Below are 19666 nucleotides of genomic sequence, written 5' to 3'. Positions count from 1 at the left end.
TCGGGCTCTTTTCGTACTTTCTCTCTCATGGCATCGGCGTTGGTGGTTTGAGGGGAGCATGGATGAAGGCGAAATACACAGTAACGAACTTTGGTAAAACTGCGATCGATATTGTTCAATCGAGCCACACTCATATTATGGACTGTTTCTTCTTCCTTGCTCTTCTTGTTGCTCATCTCTGCTTGTACCTGGTGACAATTTTATTGCACTGCATCGCTCCAACTATCGCTCTCCTTCATCACCATCGCTTCTCGGCACCACTACGGGCAATCTCCACAAAGAATGTTGAACTGGCATTCGGAATTGCTCGTGCACTGTTGCATCAAGGAAAATATCTCGTCAGTCTCGTTACGGTAGCAGACCATTAACGAGATATCTATTCTCGCTACGACTTACCCCTTGGTTCTGATCGAGTATCTCGTATCTGCATCCTTGCTTTGGTTGCCACAGTGCTCGGCAAGTACCAGTTGTCGAGCCGGCGGGCTTTCTGCAGAGGTTGTTGATGGGACCTTCTTTTGTGCAGGCGGCCATTGCGCCCGTTGCGGCGAGGAGGAGGGTGAGGAGGTTCATGTCGGCTTGGTTGGAATTGTCTGAGCAGACGGGCTGCAAAATTTGAATGATTCGGAGGATTTGGATGAGAATACTAAGGGAGATGAATGAAACATGAGATGGGACGAGAGAAGGAGAAGGGGGCTAACCACCTGCTTTGGTGACCCACTTCATCAGTGCTGCGAACGACTGGAACGTCGGTCTCCTGCCTGAGCTAGAGTCGGGTTTGTTACGGCTTGGTCGTAAATAGGACTTGGCTTTGTAGAGAAGAGACGGACGCTTCGAACCCTGCTGTGGTTCCTGCCGCAATGGCCGCAGCCTGGACTTTCTCCTAGGCTCCTCTCGTTCGAAGCAGTCCAGTGCGATCGGAAGTCTACGCGCCAGTCTACCGTAGTGCCAGACCGAGGCACCCTTTCGGACGATCCGAGAATAAGTGTAAGAGTAGGTCTCACTTCCACGAGTTAGCTGCACGACAGGGCGATTTAGTTCGTCAGCGGCGATCTTGGCATTGGGAAAGCTGTTCTGAGCTCCTGGCTGGACTTGACAATTCGAGACAGCTTGTGCAAGTTTCTGGTGCTCATCATCTGGCTGTCTGAGTGCAGATCACTGAGCCGTGAAAGCAAGAAGTGTCTTTGCAGTCGAATATTGTCGTGAGTTTCTAGGAGCGACAGTATTTTCCTGCACCCGTACTCGGATGATATGTTAGCAAGTTTATTCGTTGGCTCAGTACAGCAGTCGTGCAGAGATTAGTGATCTCTTAGTGATCTCTTGTGCAAGAACGACAGTCGTCAACCCGAGTAGTGCGGTCGGTTCAAGGCAAGTGATGCCAAGCCAAGGACCCATGTCGGTATGAGGCATACGACAGCTAGGATGCAATATACCGCCGAGCGCTTGAACGGGTTGGCGCAGCTCCTTCCTCTTCCACACACCCAACTCTGTCGACGACACAAGTGTGGAATCTGGAAATATCAACAGGACGCGTGCAAGATGAACATGGTAAAATACTGAGAACTATTGACAGCAAGACACGAGCTCGAACTCAACAGATGGACATCCGCCGCGCCAAGTTCTGGAGCTGATCGATTTCCGTCGGCTCGGGCGTCTGCGGTGCTCTGCCTGGGTTGACGGCGCTGATGATGGCAGGAATGGCCGCCGGATTCACCAGCGTCGTGATGTCGCCCAGTTGATCCTCCTCGCCGCACCAGATCTTCCGCAGCAGTCTCCTCATGATCTTGCCCGCTCGGTTCTTCGGCAGGTCCTGGACGACCACGACATGCTTGGGCGAGGCAAACTTTCCAATGCTGGTGGAGACCTGCTCTTTTGCGATTCTGACAGCTTCAGCATTGTCAATGCTCCGATTCAAGGAGACGAAAGCAGTCACGGCCTGGCCAGTAAGATCATCTGGAACTCCGACAACCGCGACTTCAGCCATGTAGGCGTGCTCTAGAAGTGCTGCTTCAATCTCAGCCGTTGATAAACGATGAGCTGCCACATTAATCACATCGTCGACGCGTCCTTGGATCCAGAAATACCCGTCTTGGTCTCTGATCGCGCCGTCGCCGGTGAAGTAGTATCCAGGATATGGGTTGTAGTAGACATTCATAAATCGATTGTGGTCGCGCCAAACCGTCCTCGACATGCTTGGAATCGGCCGCTTAATGGTGAGGACTCCCTCAATTCCAGGAGTTGCGATCTCAACACCTGTGGCAGGATTGAGTAGAGCGGGCTCCACTCCGAAGAATGGGAGTGTACAGCAACCTGGCTTGGACGGAGTCGTACCGGCCAGAGGCGCGATGAGATAAGAGCCTGTCTCTGTCTGGAAGAAGGTGTCAACGACATGGATCTGACCTCGGCCGACCACATCATGTACCCACTGCCACACGTTCGCCGCGAGTGGCTCTCCCACAGACCCAACGACTCGCAAGCTCGACTGCACCGCGTCGCTTTTGACGTACTGATCGCCAGCGCGCTTGAGAAGGCGAAGCACTGTTGGCGCTGAGTACAGTTGGGTGACACTATGCTTCTCGATGATCTCCCAATATCGCGATGGCGATGGATAGACCGGAGTGCCTTCGTATATCACAACATTGCAGCCCAGCATCAGCGGGCCGTACAATGAGTACGAATGGCCAGTAATCCAGCCGATATCAGCTCCACAGAAGAAAACATCACCGTCGTCCGCGTGGATGTCGAAGACGTATTGCGTTGACAATGCGGCACCAAGCAGATATCCGGCGGTGGTGTGCATCAATCCTTTCGGCTTTCCAGTCGAACCCGAGGTATACAGCATGAAGAGCGGATCCTCAGATGACATCGAGACCGGTGTGAACACCGCAGGCCACTTTTGAGTCTCTCTGGTCCAGTCAAAATCTCGCCCTGCCTGCATTGGCACTGCGCTCATCGTAGCTCGATAGACCAGACAGCTCGCTACATTTGGGCATTGGCTGAGAGCTTCGTCGACAATTGACTTGAGAGCGATGACCTTCCCGCCACGAGCCCCCTCGTTGGCTGTCAAGACAACACGGGCGTCGGCATCCAGGATCCTGTCGCGGAGAGCGTTGGCAGAGAAGCCACCGAATACGACCGAGTGGATGGCACCTATGCGTGTGCAAGCCAGGACAGCGACGAAAGCCTCCGGAACCATTGGCATATATATGGCAACAGTGTCGCCCTTCTTGACACCAAAGTCACGCGTCAAGACCCAGCTCAAACGTGACACATCTCTCTGCAGCTCTTTCCACGTCAAGGATCGGTTCGGACTGCTTGGCTCATCAGGCTCGAAGATGATTGCTGTAGCATTTGGCTTGCGCTTAGCATGTCTGTCAATGCAATTGAACGAGGCATTTAGTCGGCCTTCCGGAAACCAGGCATTGTCGCCATCCTTGAAGCTGCCTTCGTGGACAAGATCGCCAAAATCACGCTCCCAGGTGATCAGCGAGCGTGCTTGTTCAGCCCAGAACTGATCTGGCTGCTCGATCGACTTCTTGTAAAGCTTCTCGTATGCTTTCAAGTTCTGCACACGTGGATGGGGCGAAGACTTTCTGCACACGCATGAGATGGTGTCGCACCACGTGCAACATTGAAAATGCTTACCCGAAGCGCTCGAGCGGCACTAACAGTGCGTCAGAGTGCCTTGCGGCGATGGGACCTGCGTCGCCCATTTTTGCTGAGATGACTCGAATGTTCGATTTTTGATGGTCTGCAGGCGTCTGCCGATTCTCTCAGGGAGCGGAGGTCCCTCTATTTACGTTCACACTGTGGTGCAATGCCCCACGCTCACCTCTCTACTCGGCCTATACCGTCTTTCACGGAGGTGCCGCAATGCGCTGTCCTCATTCGAGAGCATGGCAACACGCCACCATACCCCAATGGTACCGGCGGCCGCAACGAAATAACATGGCAGCTCATGCATCGTACGCGGCCGACGGCGACGGCCTTCGCAATCAAGCCTCTCAATCGACTGACTGCTTTGGTACAAAGCACAGAGAAAGTATGGAGAACGTCTTTCAGCCATTCATGAGCTCCGTGGGCGCGGCAAGCCACAAAAGCTACTCCAAACTTTGTAATATTTGGGACTTTCGCCTAGTCTAACTACGTTCGGCACCTGGCACACTGTATTCCAGCACCCGTTGCAGCTGTCTGGCTGAAGCTTGTCGAGCCATCTGGGCGTACACATCTTGGAACTAGTCGAGATTCTGGCCTTTCGAGCCGGAAGTGGTATGGCTGTCGATCTCGAGCGGCGGTACGCGAGTCTTTATGGTTCTATAAGCGAGCAGACCCGGTCACGCATGGCACTGACTTGGTTTGAAGAGTAGGGAGCCAACATTGGCCTAGAAGCTGATCGCAATGGAAACGGATGCGGCTACAGCAACAGCAGAAGAAAGACACTACCTATCCGGCACATTCTCACATGGTGTACAATGGCAAGCTCCGCTGCGGAGAAAGCGTCTTTGGCCAGTGTCCTCGGATGTACCTCCTAGTCCCGCGAGTGTCGTGCGGTGTGACAAGCAGCGCCTTTGGCGCGACGCATAAACTTTCATGTTGTGGCTGGCTGAAGCTGATAGTCTCACATGGAAGTCTTAAGCTCTACGCTAGAGAAAGGCTAAGCTCTTAGTGCCAAAATGTTCTCTCCTGATGCCGAGTGGCCAGAGAAGCTGGGTCGCAGGGCGCCCATCCACCAGAGCGATTGGAATATATTCCATACCTCACACGTGTGCGTGTTGACCACATTTGCTTGGGAGAGCACGTAAGAACAAGTCAAGCAACTCTTCGCATCCTAGGCAACGACATGTTTCGAAAGGTCTCATGGCAGAAGGATGTGGCGGAGGTTCAGGCGGAGGAGACGCATGAAGGAGAGATGGCAGAGAAACAGTCGCATCCAGCAGTGGTCACATCAGCTGATGGAGCCACTCCGTTGCAACAGTCGCCTGCGATACCAGACATTGCTCACGTCAGGCATCACAGCAATAGTGTTCGGAGAAGCTCAGTTGTCTCGTTCGAGGCACGACGGGGCTCGATTATCCAATCGATCGCCGGCGATGGCAATGTTGGACAAGGGACAATCAGAACATCAACAGGCCAGATGAATCGCGACGACCGACAACGCTCGATCTATTCAATCAAAGCCGCTCAGGAAAGCTCCGAAACTGACATCGCAAGCCTTCACGATGGAGACCTTCCATCGCCCGCGCAAGACTTGCTCCGAGCGCAAACTGCCGGGCAATACAAGTTCACAATCACAGAGCATACTGAGAGCGCCGAGAAGAACGAGAAGACGAGAGTCAGTGTTGAGGTTTCGCCACTGCAGTATACCGAACATATCGCAAAGAAAGAATTTCTGGACGCCTATGCTGCTAAGTATCCTCTGCCAGCGATTCAAAGACGATTCGCCTGGTTTCGATACGGGTGGTTTACAGTGTACCGAAGGCTGTTTGCCATCGTGTTCACGGCCAACATGTCTGCCATAATTGTGCTGGCTAGCCAAAGAGCACGATATAGCGCCGCTGCGATTGGTGTGGGAAGCAACATATTCGCTGCTGTCCTTGCTCGCCACGACAACCTGATCAACGCCGTGATCAGCATCATCCATCTGGTGCCTCTAAGCTGGCCGCTGGCAATCCGCAAACGATTGGGCAAGATTTACTGTCATGCGGGAATCCAGGCCGCTTGTGGAACAAGTGCTGCGGTGTGGTATCTTTACTTCACTGTCCTGCTGGCAACAGATCCAATTCCTACCGCGGTAAAGGAAGGCGTACGAATCGGCATCTATGTCACCACAGGGCTCATCTTTACATGCCTCTTGATCCTCGTAGGCATGTCCCATCCCACAGTCCGAAGTCGCCATCACGACCGATGGGAACAATCACATCGCTACATCGGCTGGCTCTTGACAGCCATCATCTGGATTCAAGTTGGACTTCTCACCTCAGCTTCAGAAACACCACTTTACCGATCACCACTCTTCTGGCTCGTCCTCGGCGTAACGCTCCTCCTCATCTACCCCTGGGCCATGATGCGCAAACGTTCCTTCACCACGACCCAACTCTCCAGCCACGCCCTCCGCCTCGAGTTCTCCCACAAACTCTCCCTCACAGGCCACAACATCCGCATCGCACAATCTCCTCTGTCGGACTGGCACGGCTTCGCCACAATCCCCCGCAACGACGGTCCAAAGGGCTTCTCCGTCATAATCTCCAATGCGGGCGACTGGACACGCTCTATGATCAATGCCGAAAACCGCAAAAACACGATCTGGCAGCGTGGAAGACTTTTCCTAGGAATCATTGAAGTTCCAATGCTGTTTTCGCCTTTGGTCATTGCTGCTACGGGGTCGGGCATTGCGCCTTGTATGGCTTTTATTCAGACGCATCCGGATTGGCCGGTGCGGATTGTTTGGTCGGCGAGGTTTCCGGAGACGACGTATGGGGCGCACATCATTGAGACTGTGTTGAAGGCCGATCCCAATGCGATTATTATCGATACAAAGGAGACGGGGAGGCCGGATATGGCGGCGTTGATTTATGCTGCTTACAAGGTGAGTTGTGTCGTACAACGTGTGTGGGAATGGTTTGAGAGATGCTGACATGAATTGTGATAGGAAATCAAAGCTGAGGCTGTACTTTGCGTTAGCACGACGAAGGTTTGTGAGTCTGTGTCGTATGAAATGGAAGCGAGGGGTGTGCCGATTTATGTTCCGATATTTGATTCGTAGAGATGTGTAACAGGATGAACACCTAGGACTGCCATAAAAAATCGTTCTTGACTCGACGCTTGTGCCATTGATTCCTGCTATCGAACAATCACCGCCTGCGATATCGTAACTTGTACAGATACTATCGTATTCACCCAACCCAAATACTTCGCATGAGCTTTTACAGCCACCGCATCGCCATACTGCAAATTTCGCACCCAATCTGCTTCTCCTTGATTCTCAGAATCTGCTAACCAAGTTACATATTGCGTGATAAAGCCGTTGCTCGTCGTTACATTCCTCAACACTTCTCGCTCATTATGTATGTCCCCGCATCCTGGCCTGACAATTCCAGCTGTGAACCATGTCCAACTCCCAGAACCAGGATATGCGACATAGCCTTGGTCCTTGGATGTTATGGAGAATTTGACAGAACGTATGGGAATTCGCGTTGCTGTGTTCGACGCTATCTGAGGAGTAGTTATGCATGTCCGAGGTGAGTTGTTCACTCGAACGACCATGTAGGCGTTTGAGATGGTGTCGATGTTTTCGTATAACTGGGCATGTCGAATTATGGAATGGATGAGATCTGGGACGAGCTTTTGTCGAAGGAGAAAGGCGATGTGGTAGATTTCGGATTTTGTGTACTGTTTTTGGGATTTGAGGAGAGTTTGTTGCCTTGGAGTGTTGGGGTCGTGAGTGTTAGACGTGTTGCTGCATAGCTTGACAGCAATAATAGTAGCAGTCTCAACAAAACAAGTGATCGAAATTTGAATTTTGCATGAAGCGGACTGCCACTGAGCTCTAGGAACAATGTCGGAGATCATCGTTCAAAAAGCCATTTTTCGCTCTCAAGCACTTCTTCCCTCAGATTGGCGGATCCACCACGATGGTGGCTGCATGCTCAAAAGCACCCAACGGTGCCTCCGGCTAGCTCGTGTGAGCGCAAGCACTAGTTCAACGGGAGTGCCGAATTGCTGCAGGTGCCTGATAAAGCTTCCGCGCACAGCACGCGGCACATTTGCGAGAGGCGAGAGCGCTACTGAAGAGCTTCTCGAAGGCTAGTGTCAAGCCATGGGCCGTCGGCGGTAAAGTGCAAAGAGCGCGGCCGTCGGCGATTAAACATTCGCGCTATGCGCGCGTGGCTCATGATCTTGTTCAAAGTTCGTCGACTTCAAATCATCATATGAAGCAAAAATGTGAGCTTTATGGTGGATGAGAAGTCGATTCGTACGTAATGACGCTCTTCCTGCCTTCCTCGAATGATGTCTTACTGATCCAGAGATGACCTGTCCCTCTCAATGTACCCAACAATGGACGACCTCAAGCTCACTCTCGCCAGTTAGTGCAAAGCTTGAGAACGTGGCTGCATTACAGCGAAAGAAAGATCACATCCCATTCCTGCCCTAGAACGCAGGAACCGATCCTCAAGAACTATCGCGGCAAGCACAAGTCTGGCGTGATCAATGCTGGAAAGAGACTTTTCTGGCTCGCAGATGTGGCTTGATCAGCTGAGGTTTCGTGTACCTTGTGCCTTCTCCGTTCTCCTTCCTATTCAGGAATTAGCGCCATGCGCCAGCCCAGCCTGGTAAGGTTCCTGGTGGGCTGATGAGGCTTGTTGCGGTGCCAGGGTTCGCTGAAAGCTTTTGGTTGATACCAAGCTTCGGGTGTCTGAAAGAGAGGAGAGAGAACAACCGACCATGAAAGGCTGTCGCAAATTGAGCTGCGGTTATTGAGCAGTCACGAATGGGAAGTGATCAGGTTGATGGAGGCCGAAATTGGGTAGCTCATCTGGAGCTGGTTTTGTGAAATTGCCGCATTGAAGCGGAACTTACACTTCCGAGCTGACTTTGTTCAGTGTCGACTTCACTCCTCAAACTTCGCGGGGCCCACTAGCGGCGATAGCAGTACTTCTGGAAGCAGGCATCGCAGCCCTTTGGCAGCTTGCCCCTTCCATCTCGCGCTTTGATCCCGCAGGCAAAGCATAGACCCCAATTCGCGTCGCCATTCTGTGTTGCGATCGCATTGCCATTCTGAATCATGCCATTGGTCTCTTCCACCGAATACTGAATCTTGCTTGTGGGCTGATTGGACGGATACGTGTAATTAACATTCGGCAAATAAATGAGGAACACCGTATTCGGCTCATCGCATCCGAAGAACACCGCACGTTTGTTCAACCCCTTTGCGACAAATTCTGCAACATCAGGTATGAAGGGCATCCTAGTCAGGCCAGCAGCCTGAGCATTCTCATATGTTTGTCGGATTTCTGTGCCGTTGGGAAAGTTGTCTGTTGTATCTGCGCTATTATCATTGGCAATGAGAACATCGATCTTGCGAGCGGGCTGAATGAAGGGCCAGATTGGCACGTTCTGACCTGCCAAACCGCCATCGGCCATAGTAATGAGCTTATCATTCTTCACTGTGGTGCTTCGAGAGTAGTTGAAGAAAGGGTTCGGATAGATTCCAAAAAGATCTTGAAAGGCAGGACGCTTGCTAACGCTGATGATATCCTGCAGGAAGTTGGCCAGATCTGCATTGCTGCTATTAGAGGGCGTCAGAACTGAGCAAGCAGCAACGAAGATATCACTGCTCGTGCCGAAAATGTAACCGATATTGTCGTAGTGCTCGATGCATTTCCCAGCATTGGTCGGTCGGCCATTCGTGAGATCAGATCCCATGTATTTGGTTGAAGCGAATGCAGATACGCCTTGGTCCCAGGAGCCGTACTCGTAAGGCGCAAATTCGTATTGTGTGGCATTGATGGTTGGCACACACTGCCCTTCTGAGCTGTCGTCCACTCCAAGTGCTGTCATAATTGGGTAAGGCACGTTGAAGCTGGTGAAGTTGCTGAAGGAGGTCAGGGTAGACAGACGAATATCGTCACCGCCATCCTCGCCGTAAAGGAACTGATAAGAGAGCAACCGACCCCATGCATCAATAATCGTGTTGTCAAAACCCGCGAGCTGCTTTGCCACAATATCTGTCGTGACTTCGGCGTACTTGTCCGTTCCCTGGAGGTTCGCAGGGAGTAGTAGACTAGCCTGGAACTGCGGCTCCCACAGGCCGTCACGAAGACTGCTGACAGTAGGCCAGTTGTTGCCACTGAAGCTACTCAGAAACCAGGCACCGCCAGACAGCCCGGCCTCATAAGTGAGACCTTGGAAGATTCCGCTCGTGCTGAAATTGCCATCACGACCGTCGAGGGCCTGCACAACGCCAGCAGTCTCCAGCAGAGCACGATAGCCACCTCCCGAGGAAGTAAGGGCAACTAGTGGCTGCGATGAGGTCGAGAACTTTCCCCTCTTCGCGAGCCAAGCGGAAAGGCCTGCATCAGCTTTGGGCTTTCGTGATCGAATATACTTGGATTCGTCGGAGTTCAGTCCACTGGCAGGTCGAACCAGCTGAGTGTTTGGGCAAGCCACGTCCTTTGGAGCATAGTCTTCATCAATAGTAGGCAGTTGTCTGCTGACGAGATCGCCACTTTCATCGCGGACTTCAATGACGTCCACTCGAGGTTGCGGTGCTGCACCAGTCAGTGCGCTTAGGGAAGCGAGCGTGATGAGTAGTGAGCGAAGGGCCATTGTGTATACGAGAAAGGCTAGAGGGTAGGAGTGGAAGGACAAGAAGAAGCCTGTGCACAGAGCAGCGTCGAAGCGGCTGGCATAAGGTGTATGTACAGAATGCACTGAAACCCGCGAAACGCGCGCTCCGGAAGGGGTAAGATCCGTATCACATATGTCCGAAGAGATGCCTCTCGTGCAGCAGGTTCGGGCACAGGCTAAAGGAACGTCGTCGGAGCGGAATCCCAAACAGTCGCAATATGCTGGAGGAGCACAGCCTCGCGGGTCCGACTATCCAAATACCAGTTGCGACATTGCCTGTCGTCCTGTCAATCGGGCAGGTGCAAACTCTATCCATTGCACGGCATCTTGGAACGGTGTCTGGGCCGCGTGTCAGCAGCTGCTTTTGCGAGTGGCCTGGCTAGCCTCGGTGCGATAATGCCAATCAGCCTGTTAAGCGAGGCATCGTGTGCGGAGAACGGCATATACCATCCCGTTCCTGAGCTCACAGCGTGGAGAGGGGAGGCATTGAGGCGGCGGTGAGGTTGAAAGAGCAAGGCAGAGGTGGTGAAGCAAGTGCTGTTGATCGGCGCACGTGGTGGGTGGTGGCAGGATCCGAGACACGCGCACGCAAAACAAACGCAATCTCCATGAGTCGCCAAGCGATCAGTCCAAAACGACCAGGTGAGGTAACCGGGCCAGCGCGAACCTGCCCAGCGCTCCTTCTGCCTTCGTCCCATCTCGCCTATGGGGCAAGTTGTGATATCGAGCTATCGTCAATGTACGAGGACGTCAGAAAGCGCAGCAGGCCGATGCCACGCTCTCTGCGCTGGCTGGCTGCACCGTAGCGAAGCCAAGCGGCTGGCCGTCGACGTCGTCTCTGCTTGTGCGTCTGTCAAGCTGCGCGAGAGCAGCTGTCTCTGCGCCAGCTGTTCCAGCCTCATCTCGTGTTTCTAGCCATCTGTTGCAGATGTCGGCCTGGGGTGCACGCGACCATTTCGCCGACCCTCAAGAGAGAAGCTGACCACACAGCACACAGCGCTTTCGAGCCCAGAGCACCGACATCGACAGTATCGACTTCAGCGACTCACGCCTTGAGTCGTAGTATTTGGGTCGCAGAAGACCAGTCATGGCGGGAGCCGGAGACGGGGCCGCTGGCGGGCTCTTGGACGTGGAGAAAGAGTTGACTTGCTCGATATGCACCGACATCCTGTACCAACCGCTGACGCTGTTGGACTGCTTGCACACCTTTTGTGGAGGATGTGCCAAAGAGTGGTTTGCGTGGCAGGCGACAAACGCAGTCAATAGCAATAAGCGGCTCATGGCAGCGCCATACACATGTCCATCATGTCGCGATTCCGTGCGAGGTACCAAAGCAGACTGGAGGCTGACAGCACTGCTGGAGGGCTTTTTGAAGGCGAATCCGGGCAAAGGAAAGACGGAGGAAGACAAGGCGGAGATGCGGCAGCATTACAAGCCCGGGGACGACGTGCTTCCGCCCGTGGAGGCCAATCGGGCAGATGAGGATAGCGAAGATGAACGACTCGTGGCCGAGATCATGGACATGAGCATGGCTTCGGTGGACCCGGACACGGCACGCCGGCGGACAGAACGAGCACATCGGGACCGGCAACGAAGACGGCAGGAGCGTCAGCGCACACATCGGACGGAAGATGTGTCTCGGGAAGAGCAGTCCAGCAGGTGGGTTGCACAGCAGTCGGAAAGGCGGCAGCAAGAAGCAGAGCGGCAGGTGGAGCATCAGCCATCGCTGCGAAGTCTTCTCAGCAATTCGGACATCAGCTCCGAAGACGTGCAGCAAGAGATCTTGCAGTCCATCTACTCGGAAGGCCTCCTCAATGGCATTGACATCGACAATTTGACGCCAGCGCAGGAAGAAGAGCTCACCGAGAGGATTGCCGAAGCGTACCGAAGGCGACAACGCCATCGCGACCGGTCACGAAACCGCGAGCGAGACAATGCGTCTTCGCAGCCTTCGACCAGAAGAGCCACGAGCCCTCGCACGCATCTCGCTCAGACGCAACAATCACAATCTCGGGCCAGGCCACCCATATCGCGGCCACATTTGTTCGAACAGCAGACGACAGGAGGAGCGGAGCGGCACCATCGCCGATCCGCCAGTGCCAGCAATCAGCACACCCGTCGCAGCGAACAACGTCTACATACCGGCTCGACCGTGAGCCCCGCGGCTCGCTCTGCTACAGATCTCTCCGCGCGACCTCAGGGCGAGGATGTTCGGCGAAGTCAACGACCGAGAGCGTCTTCCAGCAACGCTCGAAGTTCAACAGATCCTCCTCGCATGCGTGAAGATGTACAACGCGTTCGTGCAACTTCCAACACGGTGAGATCTGATGCTCCGCGAGGCAGTGGCGAACATCGAAGCAGAGATGCTCAGCCGCGAGAAGTCACGCAGAGCACAATCGGAACATCAACGACCGAGCCTTCACCAAGCCTCCCGCTCGCTGGACAGACCGCTGTTGCAGCAAATGCTGCCGCACAGCAAGAAACGCGCCCTGCTGCACCAACTTCGGACCCGGCGCCTGAGGCAGCAGCCTCGCAAGCGATGTCAACAGTGAATGCAAGCGCTCCGGTCGCTTCATTGGCATGTTCTCGCTGTCAGCGCCCTAACATTGGCTTCATGCTTCACTATAACTGCCACAAATGCGATTCGGGTAACTACAATCTATGTTTGCGTTGCTATCGTGATGGCAAGGGATGCCACCACTGGTTCGGCTTTGGGCTGGCTGCCATATACCGCTGGCAAAAAGCAGCCGAAGCGGCAGAGGATCCGCGTCGCTTTGACTACCCTCACGTACTCATGCCTCGCAAGTATGTGCCTGCTTCCGCCTCACACACGGACGCGATCGCCACCAGTAACGAGCCTATCCTTCAGGAAGGAGCTTTCTGCGAGGCCTGCTTGACTTTCACAAATTCGTGCTACTGGTATTGCAACATCTGTCTCGAAGGGGCTTGGGGTTACTGCAATTCCTGTGTGCTCCAGGGGCAGCATTGCACGCACCCCCTGCTGGCCATCGCGCACATCAGCGCCCAGAGCAACTCTGACCCTTCTAGAATACCGCTCTGCCTCCCCGTGCCTCATCTCAAGCAGGACTCGTACGTTCTTCTACCAGTGCTGACTGACTGCGATATATGCAGGCAGTCTATCAGCGAGCGAGAGACTCGCTTTCATTGCTATCAATGTAGTGATGGTGACTATGATATCTGCAACGAATGCTATCACTCACTCGTAGCAACGGGGAAAATCTCTTCGGCGAATGGACCAAACGGCTGGCGACGTTGCTTACAAGGTCATCGCATGAGTGTCATTGGCTATCAAGACACTCCGACCCCGGCTGGACCAGGCAAAGTGCGTGTCACGATGCGCGACCTCGTTGGTGGCTGGAGACTGAAGGATGATGCCGCTTCAAGATCCAACAACAGGAGAGCTGTGCCTGTCGACTCTGGTCCCGAGTCACGAGCCTTCGCGATCTGGTCCAGGTGGCCAAAGGAGGAAGACAGGGACGAATTGGCCTTCCCTAAAGGGGCAGAGTTTAGAGAAGTTGAGGACCTCAACGCTGATTGGAGCGTCGCAGTTTATGCTGGCAGAGTCGGATTGGTACCGAAAAATTATACCAGACGACTTTCTTGACCTTGCTTGGCATGCCGCTTTCAAGCAGAGTGCATCGCACGGGCGGACGGGTTGCACAATTGGCAGGCTGCTGACCGAGGGCGGTAGCAAGAGACGTATGCTGTAGCAACGTACCAAGAAAGCATTTCCCCTTCCAGTACAACGCGGAGTTACGCAAAAGAATTTCCATCGGTCGGTGTCAGGACAGACCTCAGAAGCAGCGGGCGTCCTGTCCGTATTGTGTTCAAGTGGCAGTCCCAGCGTGGCTTGAAGTCCCGTGATCGACATTCTTCTCCTCAAGAGCGAGCTGTGGGCGCGGCTCTTGTCTGGTCGGTGCGTGTGAAGCATGGCAAGAGTGCAGTCAGAATACTTTGAGGCCGCGCACTCTACCATTCGTGGAACCGTGAATTGTGCTGGAAAGTGTGGATCCACGGAATGACTTTTCAAATCTCAGGCCACGGGGACGATATTTTTCACACGTAGATATTCTCTGCGCCCCTTTCAACTTCTCTCTCACCTCACTACATCTCTTCCAACCACTTCCTTCCACCATCCATCGATAACGGACCTCACGACAAAAAGGACGAGTATCAGCAGAGATGGCGGCTCTCGTAACTTCTGCAACCAGCATCCTCGGCTCATCGTTGCCAACTCCTCTTCCCTCCCTCAGCGTGACTGGAATCAGTCCACCAGTCTCGAAAATCTCTGTCGCTGGACCCGCTAACTCAGACGTACGACGCATCGTTGAATGCGATGCCGTTCAAACCCAAGTCGTGACCGAGACGTTGAGTCTGGTTCAGGAGAGGATGCACCACCTTATGGCGAAGCACGATAGGGAGCTCTCTGATCCTGCTTCCCATACTCGTCGCCTCCTGGAGCTCTTCTTTGGGAAGGGCCTTACTGAGGAACAACTTGGGTTTATCACAGGTATGGATTTTTCTCTCTCAAGTGGTGTCGCTTTCTCCCGTAAGAGGAGAAGGTCTCTGCTCGTCAGCCTTCCCTCAAGCAAATTTTTGCCGCAGAGACTCACCAGAAATACCTCCCTCTTGTGACCCTGTACACTTGACACTGACTCCATCTTACAGATAAACTCCACCGTGTCATCACAGAAGCCGGGCAGCCAACTTACCACTGCAAAAACAGCTGCCCACCAAATGTAGTAGCGCAATACACCTGGAACGGCAACCGATTCAACGACACGAGAGACAAGAACATCCATTTCTGCCCATCATTCTTCTCCTCACGCAAGGATTTTGGCCTCGAAAAGGGAAGCTGGCTTCAAGCACTGTACGCCATTCACGAGGGTATACACTCAATCGTCATTCCCGAGTCGCCGAATGATAGTAAGTCTCATTTCCCCCCTTCAACAACCTATCAGAAAAACAACTGTACTGACCCCCTTTTTCTTCTTTGCTCAACAGTCGGCGATACTCCAGGCTACTGGTCCGAAACAGGCGCTCAACCAACCGGCCCAGCGATTGTCGCCTACGGCCACATTCTCACAGAGCAGCTCGCCGCGTATTCTTCCGAAGCTGCCATGTTCAACGCCGAGAACTACAGACAATACGTAGAATTTCTCTATGAGGCGGATACTACTGGAAAAGTGCAAGAAGCCGACGGGAAAGTTCACTACGGCGAGCCTCCGGCTTGGACGACGATTTGGAAGGGACATATGAGGTAAGTCTGTGGATCTAACGCTTCAGTTCCTCTGAAGAGTAGGACAAAATTAACACATTATGGTTACAGAACTTCCACAGTCGCACTCGGCGCACCGACACCAACGCCAACAGCAACCGAACAGCCTACAGCTGCGATGTTGACGACTTCAGAAACGACAGCGGCGGCCATGGCAGGGATCGTGTTTAGGATTCCTCCTCGAGTAGTGCCAAAGGTTCGACCAGGAAGCAAGCCACAGTCTTCAGATGCGGTCTCGACAGCAGGGGAACATCTCAAAGTCTGGTGGTTCGCATACGGGCTTGCGGGGTTGGCGGGTTTCATGTGGGTTGTTATGTGAAAGACTGGCAGCACATAAGTACAGACTGTGGATCAGCTCGATAGAGTAGCATCACCTCAGAGCACGAGATTGGGAAAGACGTTGGCAGAGGGTACTTAAGGGACGGAAACAGAATCAGAACGACAGCACGAATGATAGAAAGAGATGAAATTGAAGACCACTTGGTCGGGAACCTGCACTTTGCCATTGATCGTTAAGCTCATTATACATCTCAAAGGCCAGCGGATGGGGTAGAAGAGGATGACGCCGACGAACCAGCGCCGCACGCCCTTTTCCTCTTGCTTTCCCGCCTGCTGCCTTGCCTCGTATTCATGCTGCCGGGGTATCTATCTCGCTGGGTATTCGCCTCTGACCATAAAACACATAGTCGATGCATCCATTGTTGATCATCGGTGTCAAAAGAAAAACACATAAAGCAAAGGAAAGCACAAACGCCCAAGCACCTTCGCTAAACCATTTCCCAGAACGCTCAGAACGCATCGAAGATTCCCTGATGCACAGCAGCGGTCGTCATCATCCGTGAAGTCGTTCCAGTCCGTGACCATGATTCCAAAGCCTGCTTGACGAGTGTTTTTTGACTTGGACCGGAGTGCAAGCATGGTCTAGACTGGCAAGCCACTAGCCAGCCTCTCGGCGCGGACTGTATCGAGATTTGGCATCTCGAGCTCGCGGATCTTCTCATCGAACTGCGCGACTTTGGCTCTCATGCCACTCCACCACTCATTGAACTCAGTCAAGACCTCCTCGTTGCCATTCTCCATGCCTAGCTCGACACGAAGTCTGTCGACAGTGTAGCCCGCTCCCTTCAGGCGTGGGCCTGAGTTGGTGTTGATGTCGTAGAGCTCGGCGCTATAAGTCTTCAGGAAAGTCTCCCAAGCCGCTTCGTCGAATGAAACCAATCCTGGAGTGGAAGGAGCGGTGGAGACATAAGAGCCAAAGGAGCTACTGAAGCCGTCGGAATTGGAGGCGCCGGCGCTGGTAACAGACTCGGTATATGTGGGGAATCTGTGAGGGATGGCGCGTGCGTCCGAGATGGTAGCAGGAGTGTGGTCGGCGTGCACATCTGGTGTAGGACAAGCAGGAGTGTCTGCTGGGGTGAAAGGCGGGGACTCCATACCCACCACTCGGCGCAATGGCAGCTGCTCCAGCTTCTCGAGCCGGAGCAAGCTGGCTGGCAGCGCGATTGGCGTAGGAGACGTTGGAGAGCTCATCGGTGAGGTCTCAGCGCCGACGGCTGCTGACGACTGGATCGACTGGCGACGCGAGAGATGTGCCAGCGTATTCTCAGGATAGCCGCGGTACAAGCTCTCGTCATCGAGTTTCTCAATACGGACCAAGGCAGTGCAGACAGCAGCGCCAGCATATCTCCACTCCTTGACCGCGGCCTTGAGTTCCGAGGGCAAGCGGTCCTCGAGCTCATTCGGAACTGCCCACTCAGCCAAATGGGTGTCGTCGTAGCTATAATTCTCGGCGCCATCGTCTGCCTGCGAAACACGGTCGGCAGCAAGGTTTTTGCGCATGTAGATCTCCTGAATGTGCAAGTCAGAAACTAGACTCGACGCGCCTCGCAGTTTGCGGTGCTCTCCATTCGACATATGTACTTACGTATGATTTCGGCGACTGTGCCCAAGAAGGGCGACGGTGGACGGGCTGGGACTGGGCGGAGGAGCCGGTGCGGGGACGTTGTTGAAGGAAGTCCATGTTGATGTTGATGTTGTTTGGATGGATCGACTTGGGTCGGCTGAAAAGGGGAGTTGCTTTCGACTCGGTTGTGGAAGGTAGTGCACTAGGGAAGAACGGAAAGTCTGTCGCTGATCAAGGTCATCCACTAGTCGAGTGAACGAGTCGAGGGCCGCAAGTGAAGCCGATGAGTAAAAAGTACGTCAGAGGTTTGATGCTGAATATTAGGTGCTGGGACAAGAGCTGCGGTAAGCGAAGGCCGACTTAAATCGTTTCGAGGGCGGTTGTGTACCTTGGTTGAATGGCGCTGCTGTTTGTCAAGGAAAGCGAGCGGTGGTGAAAGAGTGAGTGGGCGCGCTTTTTATCCGTCAAGGAGCGTCGGGAGTTTCGATGCGTTGTTTGTGGTCGAGCTCGAAGTTGTTGTGGAAGGTGGGCCTCAGGTGATTGTGGTGCCGTTTCCCGCAAGTCGCGGCTGGGCGCAGACCTGCACGCTAGTCTGCCGATCTTTCTTCCTATTTCGAGTGAATGCTGACGGGAGGATTAGAGCATCGAAAGCTATGGAGTACAGCGACGCTTCTATCTGTGCGCCACAATAGCGATATTATGTTGCGGCAATGTGGAGCGCTGCGTCCGCTCGTTCAGTGATTGCCCGGGGAAGGACGCGCAAATCGAGGCTTCTCCAGACGCCTCGTAACGTGAACATGGGCAGTGCTGGAACGATCTCCAGAGGTTCGTAGGAGTTTTGATCGATGCGTGACTCAACCTGGAGTAATGCGACAAGGTGGACCCTACGGAAGACGTCGGGACAGATCGAAGTTTCGACTCGAGACAAAGGGGCACCACTTGCACGCGTTCAGAACTTTGCAATAGTCCGCATTCAGGAAATTACGTGACTGCATGCACATCGCCTATTGATGACTTGCTTGCTTCTTGCTGTCCAAAAAGTCACTCGGCTCAGGGATCGTGACACTAACACAGGTCTGTTGCTCAGATCGCCATGGGCTCGAGAACATGTCTCTGATACTGTATCTCTGTGCTTTGTGCGCTCGGAAGCTACTCCAGTCTGAACAAGGAAGGTCAGTAAGTGCAACCCGAAGCTGGAATGTGGCAACCCCACGCGGCGCACAACGATTCGTTTCCGCGAACATGTCGTACGCGTGGGCCACACGTGTAACAGAGTGTCGTGATTACGGCTTACCTTTCGATAAGATGCAAACCAGACTGTGTTTCGATGATTTGCGAAATCTCCCCGGGCTTGAGGGCAAAGGAAGCCTGCTCAAATTCTGCCTGCATATCACCCTTGCCGAAGAAGCCGCTGTGATATTGTCAGCATGTCTGACACGTGTGACTAGTGGATGTCTCGAGGCCGTGGTGCATCATAGCACGAATACAGCTTCGAACCATGGAGATGAGAGGAACTCACAGATCACCACGCTTTCTAGCCGAGGAGCAGTCGCTTTCAGTGACGGCAAGATCGCCCAGACTCGTCTCACCATTCCGGATCTTGCTCTCGTAGCCGCGGATGATTTCCCTGGCGTCTTCCTTGGAGCGAGTGATCTCAGACTCACGCCATGATGATGGTCGGCGTGAGTCCTTGTGCTTCACGAGCAGATGCGCAGCGCGGATCTTGCCGTCCAGGTTTTGCTGCTGGGCACCATCAGCGCGCAGGTTGGCAGTGTGGTATTGACCCATGTAGTGCTTGAGAGTCTCGCTGTCAGTCTCGGCCGGAGGCTCCCAGCGCGACTCCTTGGTGGCCGCATTGAAGTAGTACGGCAAATTCTTGCTGTTGCTATGGCGCACTTCCCAGCCTGCTGGAAGTCCGGTAGCCTGTACGCGTCACCGTCAGCGGGCGCGGACGATGGAGCAGCGCGGCGAGGGCGGTGTCAGAGATGCTCTTCCATACCATGATTGCGATGAATGTGGGGAAGCAAAACGTGATCGCTGAAAGCGGTTTGTCAGGATCGCGCGGGCAGGCCAGATCTCGAGCTTGATAACAAGTCCCTGGTCGATCAGGCTATCTCGGC

The 19666-nt window shown here is 53.8% G+C and overlaps 8 protein-coding genes across 8 annotated transcripts; 3 read left to right on the top strand and 5 right to left on the bottom strand.

The window, feature by feature from the left end:
* Window positions 1-260: 260 nt before the first annotated feature.
* Window positions 261-570, bottom strand: RHO25_009645 (uncharacterized protein; the record flags this gene model as incomplete). The annotated part of the gene is made up of 2 exons (XM_023601175.2): window positions 261-314; window positions 397-570. The coding sequence occupies 2 exons, from the start codon at window positions 568-570 to the stop codon at window positions 261-263; spliced, it is 228 nt and encodes a 75-aa protein (XP_023453826.1).
* A 1018-nt stretch (window positions 571-1588) lies between these two features.
* ACU5 (Acetyl-coenzyme A synthetase) lies at window positions 1589-3710 on the bottom strand (the record flags this gene model as incomplete). Its single annotated transcript, XM_023601174.1, has 2 exons — window positions 1589-3590; window positions 3643-3710. 2 exons carry the CDS (start codon window positions 3708-3710, stop codon window positions 1589-1591), a joined length of 2070 nt encoding a protein of 689 aa, XP_023453827.1.
* Window positions 3711-4837: 1127 nt separating this feature from the next.
* On the top strand, window positions 4838-6760 carry RHO25_009643 (uncharacterized protein; the record flags this gene model as incomplete). Its single annotated transcript, XM_023601173.2, has 2 exons — window positions 4838-6583; window positions 6647-6760. 2 exons carry the CDS (start codon window positions 4838-4840, stop codon window positions 6758-6760), a joined length of 1860 nt encoding a protein of 619 aa, XP_023453362.1.
* Window positions 6761-8631: 1871 nt separating this feature from the next.
* RHO25_009642 (uncharacterized protein) lies at window positions 8632-10323 on the bottom strand (the record flags this gene model as incomplete). Its single annotated transcript, XM_023601172.1, has 1 exon — window positions 8632-10323. One exon carries the CDS (start codon window positions 10321-10323, stop codon window positions 8632-8634), a length of 1692 nt encoding a protein of 563 aa, XP_023453361.1.
* A 1108-nt stretch (window positions 10324-11431) lies between these two features.
* RHO25_009641 (uncharacterized protein) lies at window positions 11432-13969 on the top strand (the record flags this gene model as incomplete). The annotated part of the gene is made up of 1 exon (XM_023601171.2): window positions 11432-13969. The coding sequence occupies one exon, from the start codon at window positions 11432-11434 to the stop codon at window positions 13967-13969; it is 2538 nt and encodes an 845-aa protein (XP_023453358.1).
* Window positions 13970-14547: 578 nt separating this feature from the next.
* On the top strand, window positions 14548-15962 carry RHO25_009640 (uncharacterized protein; the record flags this gene model as incomplete). Its single annotated transcript, XM_023601170.2, has 4 exons — window positions 14548-14875; window positions 15034-15291; window positions 15370-15625; window positions 15695-15962. 4 exons carry the CDS (start codon window positions 14548-14550, stop codon window positions 15960-15962), a joined length of 1110 nt encoding a protein of 369 aa, XP_023453357.1.
* A 602-nt stretch (window positions 15963-16564) lies between these two features.
* On the bottom strand, window positions 16565-17663 carry RHO25_009639 (uncharacterized protein; the record flags this gene model as incomplete). The annotated part of the gene is made up of 2 exons (XM_023601169.2): window positions 16565-17491; window positions 17568-17663. The coding sequence occupies 2 exons, from the start codon at window positions 17661-17663 to the stop codon at window positions 16565-16567; spliced, it is 1023 nt and encodes a 340-aa protein (XP_023453360.1).
* A 1032-nt stretch (window positions 17664-18695) lies between these two features.
* SSP1 (protein kinase ssp1) lies at window positions 18696-19548 on the bottom strand (the record flags this gene model as incomplete). Its single annotated transcript, XM_023601168.2, has 4 exons — window positions 18696-18705; window positions 18841-18957; window positions 19066-19469; window positions 19546-19548. The coding sequence occupies 4 exons, from the start codon at window positions 19546-19548 to the stop codon at window positions 18696-18698; spliced, it is 534 nt and encodes a 177-aa protein (XP_023453359.1).
* Between the last annotated feature and the right edge of the window lie 118 nt (window positions 19549-19666).

The sequence above is a fragment of the Cercospora beticola genome, chromosome 6, assembly GCF_033473495.1.
Source record: "Cercospora beticola chromosome 6, complete sequence".
Classification (NCBI taxonomy): domain Eukaryota; kingdom Fungi; phylum Ascomycota; class Dothideomycetes; order Mycosphaerellales; family Mycosphaerellaceae; genus Cercospora; species Cercospora beticola.
Note: the sequence above shows the minus strand (reverse complement) of the source record. Positions and strands in the feature narration are given on the sequence as shown.